This window comes from Phocoena sinus, chromosome 9 (genome assembly GCF_008692025.1).
Source record: "Phocoena sinus isolate mPhoSin1 chromosome 9, mPhoSin1.pri, whole genome shotgun sequence".
NCBI lineage: Eukaryota > Metazoa > Chordata > Mammalia > Artiodactyla > Phocoenidae > Phocoena > Phocoena sinus.
Window position 1 is genome coordinate 22,445,998 of NC_045771.1, and position 14,387 is coordinate 22,460,384.

At 40.7% G+C, this 14,387-nt stretch overlaps 2 protein-coding genes across 2 annotated transcripts in view; both read right to left on the bottom strand.

The window, feature by feature from the left end:
* Window positions 1-14,338, bottom strand: part of CPA2 (carboxypeptidase A2) — a 48,747-nt gene extending 34,409 nt beyond the window's left edge. The window contains 2 exon segments of the mRNA XM_032642561.1: window positions 6,887-6,941; window positions 14,289-14,338. The gene's annotated coding sequence lies outside the window, so the exon portion shown is untranslated.
* On the bottom strand, window positions 4,861-11,591 carry SSMEM1 (serine rich single-pass membrane protein 1). Its single transcript, XM_032643075.1, has 3 exons — window positions 11,394-11,591; window positions 6,887-6,941; window positions 4,861-5,279 (listed from the first exon to the last, which is right to left on the bottom strand). Exons 1-3 carry the CDS (start codon window positions 11,589-11,591, stop codon window positions 4,861-4,863), a joined length of 672 nt encoding a protein of 223 aa, XP_032498966.1.
* Window positions 14,339-14,387: the final 49 nt, after the last annotated feature.

Below are 14,387 nucleotides of genomic sequence, written 5' to 3' on the forward strand. Positions count from 1 at the left end.
CTTTCCTTTTGAACCAAACTCAGTCTCATTCTGTTGGCTCCAATGACACCAGGAAGGAGGACCCTTTTGGGGGCCCTAGGCAGGAGGGTCAGTAACAGTGGAAGGAGCTGTAGCTATGTGGTTTTCTTGATAGTGTCCTCCCCCAATTCTCTCAAAACTTTGGCCATCAACCTCACTGCTCTAGTCACTACTGCCTCCTATTCCTCAACATTCAGTACAAAGCTCATTCTTACCTTCACCAACCCTTTCAGCTAAGTTTCCATTTCCCTTCTTTTTTCAAAAGCCCACCCTGAGTTTCTGCCTGATCTACTGATAGTTGTCCAGCCTTACTCACTGCAAATGAGGTAAGATGATGCTATAAGGCCTCTCCACTGAACAGTGTCAGCCCTCCCCTGCTTTACTTAACTGCTCCCATCTCTGCTCAGCTTCTGACCCTTGGCTCCATTCTCCATGAACAGTCCTTCTCTAGCCTCTGGACTCGGTTTGGTATTTGGGGTCTGGTCTCTCAAGTTCTTATCTAATCACTGTTCATTAAGAACATGGATAATGTGTTATCATCACGGTAAAAACAAAATCTTTGTGATCAGACAAAACCCAAGACCCAACTCCCCAACTCACCAGCTCTATGACCTTGGGTATATCATTTAATTTCCCTGAGCCTCAGTTTCATCATCCATAAAATTGGATGCAAGCTTGTAAAGGGTAAATTAATCCTTATAAAATGCTTACTTTGGTGTCTGGCATATAGCAAGCACTCTCTAAATGTCATCTATTATCAGTATTATTATTGTTGCTGTTATTGCTACTGGCTTGCCTCTCCTTCCACCAAAACCACACCACCCAATCTTGGAGGGCAGAGGTTCAGAGTTTGAGACTATCTACCGTGTAGCTATAGTTTCCAGTTCCCCTATTCCCCAACCCCTCTCCAAACACCTATGTGTATACTCTCATTTTTTGCCACATCCATCTCAGTTAAAAACTTCCCTGGGCTTCCCTGGTGGTGCAGTGGTTAAGAATCCACCTGCCAACGCAGGGGACACAGGTTCGAGCCCTGGTCAAGGAAGCTCCCACATGCCGCAGAGCAACTAAGCCCGTGTGCCACAACTACTGAGCCTGCGCTCTAGAGCCCATGAGCCACAACTACTGAGGCCCGCGCGCCTAGAGCCCATGCTCTGCAACAAGAGAAGCCACTGCAATGAGACACCCGCACACCACAACACAGAGTAGCCCCCACTCGCCGCAACTAGACAAAGCCCGTGCAGCAATGAAGACCCAACACAGCCAAAAATAAATAAATTAAATAAATTTTAAAGAGAAAAGAATATATTGTTTTAAAAAAAAAAAAACTTCCCTGCATCCCATAGTTCCCACCCTCACAGTTCCTGACAAGAGTTGTGAGGCTTGATGTAGGTGGACATTGCTACACAGGTCAGTTCTGACCATTTAGTTGCATGGATGGACCACAGATAGGAAGCAAGCCCAAGAATTCCATGCCTCCCCACAAGCAAGCTACCCAAACAGGTTACAACCTTCTACCATAAAAACCACAGGTGCCCAAGTTTTTCCCATTCAGCAAGGACAGACTGAAGAAGGGACTGTTATGAAGCCCAGGGGCCCCACCTTGACAGCTCACACAGGCTCTGAATACAATGAACACCAAGACACAACTGATGTTTGCAGCCCTAGTTTCACGAACTATCTTCCACTTCACGTGTTCTGTACCTTGCTCATTCATTCAGTTCCAATGAGCCTGGCCATGCTTTTGCTCCTCATCTTACAATGCCCTTGCCTTATTCCTCTGATTCAGTGTATTTCTTTCTTTGGCTTTGGCTGTCCTCCCAGCTGTGTTTGGTCTGTTTTTCGATTAACGTACTTACAAATTACCCTAATTAATCCCTTCATATTTATAGCCCCTGGTTTAACTCATCCATGATTCCTTCTTCCAGTGGACAGCTATCTCCCACCCCCCAACTCTGACCTGTGCTAGCCCCATAGATGAGACCATGAAAAGTAGTAGTCTTTGACATACATGACTTTTCGGATAACAGTTCATTGCTTATATTTTAGATCCACAAGCAACACATTTGGGGCATGGACCCATCGTACTCTGTTATCTAGAATACAGTCATTGTCCTCCTCTTCCTGATGAGATTATATCAGCTTGGATATCACTTATGGCTGTGTGGGAGGTGGCAACTGACTTACCTTGAAATCAGGATTTTTCCATCTTCAGAGAATAATGGCTAAGATTACAGTAATTAAGAGCCCAAACTCTGAAGTCAGATGACTTGGGTCTAAATCCTGCCCCTGCAACTTACTACTATATTTTGAGTTTGTGTTTTTGGCTTTTGGTATTTGGGTTTTGTTTTGGTGCTATTTAAATAAACAAGATAACAAGCACCTTGATCATATAAAGTTAGAAGTATCAGAATCATTCACTAAATTTTAGATATTGGCCCCTGCCCTGCTTTCTCTGCCTCTGCTTTCCTCAGCTCCTCCCTTTTGCATTCATGAACCCCTCTGCATATTGATTCAACTGCATTATTTATCTGCCATGTTTTCTGGCCCTGTGCTGGGTCACAGAGATACAGATAAGTCATGGACTCTAAGGGTGGAGATAGATATATATATATATATATACACAAATACATGCATTAAAATGTTAAGGGTGCTGAGATAGAGAACTTTTCAAGGTACATTGGAGCATAAGGGAGGGCACAGTGAGTTCTGCCTGAGGGGACAAAGTGGAGGAGGGTAAAATCAAGAAGTAAAGGAAGTCTTTGTGGAAAAGGTTGATGCTTGAAGTCGAAACCTGAAGTTGTCCTCTTTTCACTTGCAGCCTCAGACCTGTTCCAATCCTGAGGAAATCTGAATAAGACAGTCTCCACAAATAAGCTCAGAAATGTCACCCCATGTCCTGGATTCTAGCGGCCTAGTTCCAATGGCTGGGACTTCCACATTGCCTCCCGGGTCTCTTTGTTGCCGTTAGTTAAGGAACTTGAAATTATCAGGAGTAACTCCCAAGCCCACAGTCATAGCTCTGTAGTATTTCTCCCAATACCCCATAAAAGGCTCAGTTCTTAGTATTAAGCTGCAGTCTTTATTAATGTAGTATCCAAATTCGTCCCTAACACTTAAACCCTTCTTTGAACTCCAGCACAGAGCCCCTGCTGCTTATCTTGTCCTTGTCAGCCCTCTTCTCTGGGATCTGGGTCTTGTTTGATATCCCACTTGGGGTTCTGCCATCCTCCAGAATAGCCACCCATCTACTAGGCCTGCTTGAATTCCCCACCACTGGGGTCCCCGCCTAACTGGAAAACTCAGCCCCAACTATGTCTGGATTGCGGCTAACTTTCAATAAAGACTCTTTCTTTGACAAATTTGAGTTAGGCTCCTCTGAGCCCTCTTCTCATCCAGATCTCAACCTTGGTGCCCATCCTGTCTTTGGCTGCCCAGTCCAGTTTTAGCAAGAATTCTGCTAAGTAAGTTTAGTGACAGTCCCCCACCCTTGATAGCTGAGCACCCTTGACATCTGATCAAGTTCCTCATCCTCTACCTTTGCTGTATAAGCCCTTGGTCTGCCTTTAGCAAGAAGCATGCCAGGTCAATTTAGTAGAAATCCCCCTACCCTTGATGGCTCCTCTTAGTAATTTTCCATCCACTGACACCCTTACCCTGCTCCTTGGTTATAAATCCCCACTTGAACTTGCTGTATTTGGAGTTGAGCTTGATTTCTCTCCCCAGTTGCAATAGACTGGACCCCTATTATAAATAGTCTTGAATAAAGTCTTCCTTATCATTTTAACACATGTCAGAATAATTTTTTCTTTAATACTTCTCATGCCCTTTGGACAATAACCACGGACAGCCCATGGCCCAGCTGTCCTTCTGGTCTACTCTAGGAATCCGGTCTCATTCCAGCTCCTCCTCACCAGCCCCAAGCTGACACATGTGCATCAATACAGCTTAGGTAGGGAATTCCCTGGCGGTCCAGTGGTTAGGACTCCACGCTCTCACTGCCGAGGGCCTGGGTTCAATCCCTGATGGCAGAACTAAGATCCCACAGCCTCGCAGCCAAAAAAAAAAAAAAAACAATACAGCTCAGGTAGAGTCACCTCTAAATATGGATCTGGAGAATATGAGCCAATTCTATTCCAACCAACATTACCTAATTCATTCAGTCAATCAGACAATCAAAACATATGAATAAATTTAAATAGTTTCTAAACATAAATATATTTTCAAAGAGGTTCCTTACTTGTATTACAGATATAAACAAAATACATACACTCAAGGCATAAAGTATCTGTCTTGTGCTCTTTTGAATAAAAAAACCACAGTGGATACATATCTTTGATACTCCAATGGTGCCATAAACAAATTCACTGGTCTGTTTTTGGACAAAGAATTACCTGAAATTTTTTTTTTTTTTTTTTTTTTTGCGGTACGCGGGCCTCTCACTGCCGCAGCCTCTCCCGCTGCAGAGCACAGGCTCCGGACGCGCAGGCCCAGCGGCCATGGCTCACAGGCCCAGCAGCTCCGCGGCACGTGGGATCCTCCCAGACCGAGGCACGAACCGTATCCCCTGCATTGGCAGGCGGACTCTCAACCACTGCGCCACCAGGGAAGCCCTATCTGAAATTTTATCTCTTGCATTCCAAGAATGTTTTTGTTGTTAGTAGAGAGACTTTATTGTAAAAGCCTCCTCACCTAGAGCTCTGGTCATTTTTTGTGTTTCATTCATCTCTTTCATTTGGCTTCAAGTAAGGTAAGGACTAGATAAAATTCAAAATTTACTGAATTTTATGTTAATACCAGGTCCAGAATTTCATTCTTGAATACCTCCCTGCATTGGGGTTGTTAGCGTTTTTTAAGGAAATGGCGGGTCAGCCATTCATTGGTTCTCATGGCTTTGCAGTGGAGGCAGGGCCTTTCCCTGATTTGGCAACCTCCCACATTCCTTTGCCTCTGAGCTATTTTTCTCTTCTTAATACTGGCTGGTGATTGGTGGTGTTCACTTTCACTCTCCTTCCAAGAGGAGGCTCCCGAGTTAGATACTTCACTCTCACACTCAGTAGTATCACTGTCAGGTTGTGTCTGATTCACCCGGCTGAATTCAGAATGGTGCCTCGCTCGTCTTTGTTCAAGATATGCATTGACCAAAGCCACTTCTGAGTCAGTTACAAGAGGAAGTTGGTTCTGCTTTGGTTTTGTCATCATTTGCAAAGAATCCCTGGCACCATCTTTGTTTTGCCGCTTATAGGAAGTATCTTTGCTTGCTAACAACAATGAAACAAATCAACAAGTTAGGCACATTGCTGGTTACTATAATCTCATCTTACCTAAAAAGGAAGCCTATCGCGTGGGCTCACTCTTTGCTGCCATTTGCCAAGCCACCACTTTTCCCCACTCATTTGCAAGTGTTGGCAGCTGACTTCATTTTCCAGTACCATACCAAAACTCCTAAAAACCAAAAGGGTCAGATAGATGCTTGACATATTACTTTTGAAGTTTCATGGACCCTTGATATAATATCAAGGGAAAGGTCTCCAAACTTTTCCAGAGAAGGACCTTTTTACCTTTGCCTTGACGGCTTAAAGATGCAAGCGTGTATATGAATATGATTTGGGTAGCAGAAAACTAAAAAGGATCTTCTCTTTATACACTAGTGTGCTGGAGTTGGCTCACACCAGCCAGTTCACAAGAACTGATAAACTTTCAGGAATTTTGCAAGATGGCTGTTAAACACAGTTATTGGTAAAAATTAAATTGTATAAACTTACCACTAAATCAATTTGTTACAAATAAATGTAATAAATACTCAAAACTCATCACTTCCTAAATTATTTTACTAGATTTTATTGTGAGGTTTGCTCTTGAAGCTACTATTTATGTCTGTTGTCTCTGGATATCAGAAATACTATGCAATGATGTGCTACTGTGCATCTCTTCCTAACTCCTATGTTCAGTGACATCATGTTGGTAACGTGAAATTAGTTTTGGTGGGAATAAAAATCAACAAGCACTAAGAATCAGGTCTTCACTTATGGTTTTCTTGATTGTCTAGACTTAAAGTAATGGAGAACATGTTACTGACATAGATTACATTTAAAGGTGTCATGCCTATAGCCGCTATATTGTGAATAGCACCCAAAAATGAGGAAATATTCTTCCAGAGTATTCTAAAACTATTATCCAGCTCAACAAAGATGTCATACACATCATTAACAACCAAGTTCAGTTCCAACGTACATCTTTCTGTTTCTTTCATCTTACTCCTTAACTTAAATGAAAGTATCAATAACATGCATATTAGAACTACACTCGTTCATCTATTGCAGCTATAGGTTGGCTAAGGCTATAATCAAAGAAAGTATTTTGTGAGAATCAGTGGCCTATATGGAATTTACCATAAAGTGTATTATATGTTTTATTATTTGTAAATTGTCTGATATACATCCTTTATGTATATCATGTATGTATGTATTTAAATGATATATACACACATTTTTGGAGAGCCAGTTGTTAGACATTTATCAGCACACCACTATTTATAGGTTATTGAAAAAGATGTCATATATAGCTCATAGTTCTGTGGTAACACTAGCAATAAATGTGTGTGAAAGGCAAGCTGTGTGACGGGAGAATGCTGAGGAATGAAAAGACAGCTTGAACTCTACCTACCAGTAATTTATAGCCTCTAGCAGCTTTGCTGAAGTAGCTAAGCAGTCCTTCTGCACCAAAGCAAGGTGTTCATCCAGTGGGCCACCACAGGTCTGGGGAGGCTCTATAACACTCTTCGCTATTTACCTGTGTTGTTCGCTTTCCACACACAACACATATTTCTCTCATCATAGTCCAATATCAAATATGCACTGGCTCTCACCTTTACTTAGCGAACTGCTTGTTCCATTGTCTTCATTCTCTTTCTTCTCAGACATCTGTTTCAGAAATATCGATTAGTAATAGTGATCTCAGTTGGTTGTTTTTCCCTCGTATTTACTTGTTAAGAAACACTATTGCCTTGGGCCCTTTGACAATGTCTAATTTTAAACAGTGCAGTTCAATAAATACTTACTGAGTTCCTATTATTGTGATCCTACTTCTGCTGCCCATTAAGAAGACCATGCTTTGATAGCAGGATCTACCAAAATGTTTTGAACCCAGCAAAATGGAACAAAGATTGAGAGAAAATAATACTGATGAGAAGCTATTAGTTACAAAGTTTTCTTATACTCACTGATTTTATAGAGAAATATCGTTTAAATGTCATTTAAAAACAGATATGATAGTACTAGGATTAGTTTTAAATTACTTTTTTTAATATTTTTGGCCATAATGTACAGCTTGTGGGATCTTAATTCCCCGACCAGGGATCAAACCCACGCCCCCTGCAGTGGAAGCACGGAGTCTTAACCACTGGACCGCCAGGGAAGTCCCAGTTTTAAATTACTTTTTAAAGGACATTTTATCAGGTCATGTTATGATAATTCTTTAAGATCTTTATATGAATTCATAGACTTATATCTCCTAAATCCTTCCGAAACTTTCCTCCACAATGCAACCATAATATATTACCTGTGAATATGGCAACTAGAAGAAATTGATTTCTTTGAATAGTTCTAATTTCAAATATTCTGCCCCAATATTCCATAAATATATTTGTCCCATTTTTCACGTGTCCCACTTTTTGATGCTGAAAATGGTTTTGCTAAAAGATACGCATACAAAGCAACTCTTTCAAAATATATCAAGTATGTTAGAAATACTCATAACACTTTTGGCACATAATAATTCTGGGAATCTATCACTGGGAAATAAACTCCAAAAGAGAGAAAGATTTATGTACAGAAATATTTATCCCAATGTAATTAGGGTAATATAAATACAAAATTCAAAAGTAGGCTCAGACTTCCCAGGTGGCGCAGTGGTTAAGAATCCGCCTGCCAATACAGAGGACAAGGGTTCGATCCCTGGTCTGGGAAGATCCCACATGCTGTGGAGCAACAAAGCCTACGTGCCACAACTATTGAGCCTGCGCCCTAGAGCCCCCAAGCCACAACTACTGAGCCCACGTGCCACAACTACTGAAGCTTTCATGCCTAGAGTCTGTGCTCCACAACAAGAGAAGCCACTGCGATGAGAAGCCCACGCACCGCAACAAAGAGTAGCCCCCACTCACCGCAACTAGAGAAAGCCTACAAGCAGCAACGAAGACACAATGCATCCAAAAATAAATTTTTAAAAAAGGAGGCAATAGTTAAATAAATTATGATGTAATCATACAATATATAGTTGTAAAAATTATAATAAAAGTATGTTCTAACATGAGGAAATAAATGTTATAATATTAAGTTAAAAATCAAGATGCAAATTTATATATGCCGTATGATCACAAGTTAGCTAAAAATATGAAAAGAAAAAAGACTAAGGGATGTACGCAAGTGTTAGCAATAGTGGCTTTGAGTGTTGAAACTGATTTGTTTTCCTTCTAATTCTTCAAATTGTCTACAATTAGGGAAAAAATGAATTTATGTAGAAAGTCATACTGCCTCTGGGTTGAAAAGTACCACACTTGGTTATTCATAACTGCAATCTAAGATCTTTGGTCCACTCCTTTCTTAATACCTGATCTCCACAATGGCAGGCAAGTTTCTCTAACGAGGTACCTCTTTGCTTTTTGGGTTACTGAAATCATTCTCTGAAAGCTTTCAGTGAAATCCTCTTTTAAGATACCTGTTTTTTAAAAATGTTTTTGGGTGGCCTTATTTTAAATTTAAAATGTATAGAGATGATTATTAAAATATTAGAAGTTTATGAATCTTAAAAAGTTAACAGTAGTTGATTATTTCTATATAATCTGGAGTGGTTTTTATTTCATTTTTTCTACTTTCCTATAATGTCCACATTTTCTATAATGGGTACTTTTGTAATTCAGGGGGGAAAGTGTTTTAAAACACTTATTAGGTTTATATCTTTTTCATGGAAAGCTTCCATATTTGACTTGATGTCAAATCAAAATGTAATCACAGAATCAAAAGAAAGATTTTACATCAAGCTAAGTGGAATCATATGAACTGTGGTTACCAAAAGCATTTTATTAAGTGTCTTTGTGTGTGACTCAGCTGAGTGAAAACAGCAGAAGTGCCTGCCCTGAAGTGTAGGGTAGGACAGTGGTGAGATCTGGGCTATGGCTCTGCCTTTCTTCCATTGTGATTTTACCAAGCCACTTAACATATGCAAAAAGAAGAGCCTGGACTGGTTTTGTTTGGAAAAATTCCAGCACTAGCTGTCTGAATAAACACTAAAAATATATATAAACTAAATATAGTATATATAATCTCTGAGAGCAAAAGGGTACATGCATCTTAGATAGTGGCAAATCCAGAGGAAATCAGTGTGCTTCATGTTTGAGGATAATTACCACCACATTTCCATCACGCTTTTACCATTACTTCAAGGTTTGTAAATAAATGTTCATAATTTAGCAGAGAAAATGAAGTTCAAAGTGAAGGAAAAATTCCATCCTTTTTGACTAGCTCTCATGTGGTTCTCAGATTTCAAATCTGGGACCCTTTAGAAGAAGCAGTTGAGTGGATTATAGTTGCCATAAGGGTACAAAGTGAAAGACAAAACCTCTAAGATAATTAAGGTTTTAATCAGCACTGAATAGATATAATTCAACATTTCAACTATGCTATGAAACAAACAAATGATATGACAGGAAACCTGGGTCTATTCTCCTCTCTGTCATAACCACTCATGTGTCATTGGACAAGTCACTTAATTTCTTTGGGCTTTATCAATAAAAATACAAAGGATAGATACTGATATCTTACTTGCCTACAAGCAGGAGGCTGGACCATAAGCTCTCTTGAGGTCCTTGAAGCTCAGGGCTCTATGACTCCAAAAGCTGATGCAAGCAAGGGAGCAGAGAAAGAACTTAGACCTCTCAAGGGGGTCTTCATGATGAAATTGCCAAGAATCAATTTCAATTTTTTGTTAATTTTCTAAAGTAGCTTTTCTTGCCAGGCTAGACAAATTCAATGTACTTAGCTAGGGAGTCTAAGACATGTATAAGCTATCACTATTCTAAATATTCTTTTGGCAAAGTATCTATCTTAAGCATTTAGACTTTAGATGAAACTTCTTTTTAGGGGGAGGAGGTGATGAGGGGAAGAGTCTTTGATTATTACAATGGAATCCAGCTGGCATAGACATAACAAACCTCCTCCTCTCCATCTAGAGTTAATAACAGCATTCAGCCTAGCTGACCATTGCCAGCCTAGTGCTCTGGCTGTAATGCTAAATGGTGGTGGTTTTATTTTTTGAGTTTTTTTTTGCGGTACGCGGGCCTCTCACTGTTGCAGCCTCTTCCGTTGCGGAGCACAGGCTCGGGAAGCGCAGGCTCAGCGGCCATGGCTCACAGGCCCAGCCGCTCCGCGGCATGTGGGATCTTCCCTGACCAGGGCACGAACCCGTGTCCCCTGCATCAGCATGCGGACTCTCAACCACTGCGCCACCAGGGAAACCCAGTGGTGGTTTTATTAATCATCAGCCTGGTATTAATGGTCAGCAAGGATTCCACATCAGCAATTTATAAGACCTCAGTTACTCCTAATATGTGGGAGCATCACAGCCCTGATTAAGTGGGCTATCTCACTCCTTAGGATGGCATTTTTTCCCCAGCAGGTGGTCTAGAGTGGTGACTTTAGCTCTGTTTAGTTTAGTTCTGTATCTTTTTCTATGTGGAGAATGTAATGCCTCATTCTAAAAACCCAAAATCCTACAACATGTATCCTATATATATGACAAATTCTGTATCTTTGATTAGAATTACACAGCTACAAAAGGAATTTGGAGGTCATTAACCAGTAGGGAAGTTTATCCCAGTATTACTTAGCATTTGGACAAACTGAGAACAACCTAAATATCTCAAAATTGCAGATTTGTTACGGTGCAACCATAAGACAAAATTATGTAGTCGTTAAGAGTGCTGCTATGTAAATATAATTTGAGGAATGATTACAATATAATATTAAGTTTAAAAAAGCAGGTTATAAAAATATATAAAATATAATGCCAACCATCTAAGATCAAAGACAGACAGATGAAGAGAGATATACTGTGATGCAGAAAAAGAAAAAAACTAGAAGAACATACTCCAAAATGTTAACAGTGGTTATATCTAGGAAATAGGATTACAGTAGTTTAAATTTTCTTCTTCATCCTTTTCTATATTCTTGGGTTCTCTAGAATGATACTGCATTATTTTTAAAACTAGAAGACAAACTTTTAAAAAGTAGTTTCACCAATGTAAAATAAATTTATTTTATGGAAAATCCCCTAGTATACAGTAAATATATTATTTAAAATGAAAAAGGATATCCTACCCAGACAGAAGCCCGAGAGAAGAACCAATATAATGGTTGGGAGAAGACCAATATAATGACAAAATACCAAAGCAGGAAGTTCCCTATTGTCTCACAAGAGTCACCCTTCTGGCATTCATAATCTTGATTTGGAATGGTAAAACTTGTAGGTATGGGGGGAGGATCCACCTCCCAAAATAAAGAAAAAAGGTCTCCCATGATGGCTTCTTGAACATATTCCCCTCAAAGGGATGAAGAAGACTGGGAAGTACTTCACTCCATGTGTACGACAACTTCCTTGGCAACCTATTATGACATATTCTTCAGTAACTATGACAGGAACTGACAAACATTTCTTGGATTACTAAGTTTTTGGAAGATCTGTCTAAATCACTTCTATGAAAGTTTAAGGTATATGCCCCATATCTCAATACGGTGCATTCTGCCATAATCTTTTTCTTTTTTTTTGTCCTGAAACTTGTATATACAGTATTTTCTTTAAATACAGTATTTTAATGTCTTTTTTTTTTTTTTTTGGCTGTACCACATGGCATGCAGAACTTGCCCGACCAGGGATCGAACCCATGCCCCCTGCATTGGAAGCGCAGACCACCAGGGACCACCAGGGAAGTACTTTAATGTCTTTAAAATCTAAGTCTCTGAGGTATCCATTCATTTTTTTCAGTCTCTTTGATATATATCATATCATTGTAAATTAACATACAGAGTCCTAATGTATTATTGACTGAATTGTGTTCCCCAAAATGCCTATGTTGAAGCCCCAAGCCCCAATTTGGCTATAACTGGAGATAGGGACTTTAAAGAGGTAATTAAGGTTAAATGAAGTCATAAGGATGGGGACCTAATCCAAAATGACTCTTGTTCTTATGAGAAAAGGAAGAGACATAAGGGATGTGCAAGCACAGGAAAAAAAGGCCATGTGAGGACACAGAGAGAAAGGGGCCATCTGCAAGCCAAAGGACACAAGGCTCAGGAGAAACCAATCCTGCTGGCACCTTGATCTCAGATTTTCCACCTCTACAACTGTGAAAAAATTAATTTCTGTGGTTTAAGCCACGCAGTCTGTGGTATTTTGCCATGGCAACACTAGCAAACTAATACATAATGCCAACAATACATCTAATTTAGGTAGTAGTCGTGTTCCTTTTTAAGCCTTGAATAAATGCACAGTAATTCATAGATTACATTAAGAGGGAAAACATAGATGTACCTGTTGTGAATTACATCAAACATGCACAATTTCTTCTTATGAAAGAGTCAGACATGGGTTGGGGACGAAACTCGTATTCTAATTTTGACTGTACATTTGCACAATTTTCAAGTTAGTTCATCTCTATATCTAAAACTAGAGCAAAACACCATTGCTGCTAAGGCAATCTAAAAAATATAAAACTCCACTTCAAAAAAATTGGTTAGATCTTTAAGAGCACAGCATACCAGATTTTCATTAACATGCAATACCACGAGGAAACTTCATTTTCTTCTATTGGACCTTAGGAGCATTTTAGGAAAAAATTTTGGTCACTGGGACGTACAAGATGTAACAATCCGTTAGCTTATTATGACACGGCATGATGTTTTTATTAGAGGCACACTTTGCATCCCCACGAGCAAGTCTCTAGACCCTGCGCACGCATCCTGGACCATGCCGGTCTGCTTTAGGCCCTCGTCGCCTCGCCTCCTCCAGGAAGCTCGCGGGGATCCAGGGCTGGGCCCGCCGCGACTCCTCGGGGCTCACTGCGCCCCACCTCACCTGCCTTTCTAGAGAACCTACCGGCCTCCCCCGGGTTAAGCTCCTCCAAGTGGTAACCAGGGAAGATTTTATTTTCACATCCTCGCGCGGCTCAGCGGCACATTGTGGGCGTTTGTATTTGTTAGATAAAAGCAAACTGTAAGACAGGAATAAAGACGCAGACCTACTGGAGAACGGACTTGAGGATATGGGGAGGGGGAAGGGTGAGCTGTGACAGGGTGAGAGAGAGTCATGGACATATACACACTAACAAACGTAGTAAGGTAGATAGCTAGTGGGAAGCAGCCGCATGGCACAGGGATATCGGCTCGGTGCTTTGTGACAGCCTGGAGGGGTGGGATAGGGAGGGTGGGAGGGAGGGAGACGCAAGAGGGAAGACATATGGGAACATGTATATGTATAGCTGATTCACTTTGTTATAAAGCAGAAACTAACACACCATTGTAAAGCAATTATACCCCAATAAAGATGTTTAAAAAAAAAGCAAACTGAACTCCCTGATGAACCTTTTCCTCAGGATTAGAAATTCTTCCAAAGAATATGCAGGAAAAGTAAAGAGTGGTTTTTTTTAGGAAAAAAACCCTCAAAACCACTAACAACTTTAACAAAACAATTTGGTTTTTCTTGTTACTGCTGCACCCTCGTTACACGGATATTTTAGAATTTACATCGGGTCAGAACACTTAATTTTTTTTTTTTTTTTTTAAACACAGAGGTATGAGAAATGCTTTGTCATTGCTGATGGTGTCTGGACCCATCATCAAGTACACTGTATCCTACACTTGGCCACCCTGCTTAATAAAATCTGCTTTAAAATGTGCCCATAGGGCTTCCCTGGTGGCGCAGTAGTTGAGAGTCCGCCTGCCGATGCAGGGTACGCGGGTTCGTGCCCCGGTCCGGGAAGATACCACATGGGAGCGGCTGGGCCCGTGAGCCATGGCCGCTGAGCCTGCGCGTCCCGAGCCTGTGCTCCGCAACGGGAGAGGCCCGCGTACCGAAAACAAAAAAAAATGCGTCCATAAGCGCCCTAAGGAAGCTAAAGTTATATTAATATATAGAAATTCAGCTTCTTATAGTTATTACTTTTTACTGCGGGCTCAGAAACTGGTCTGAATTTTTCCGGCTCAGCTTTCTCCCCTCACCTGAGCTGGCGCCACAAATCCAACGGCTGTTTCCCTGGTAACGCTCCTAGCCCCTGTCCCTCCCCCACTCCCCTCTTCTCGCGAGAAGAGAGAGTCTCG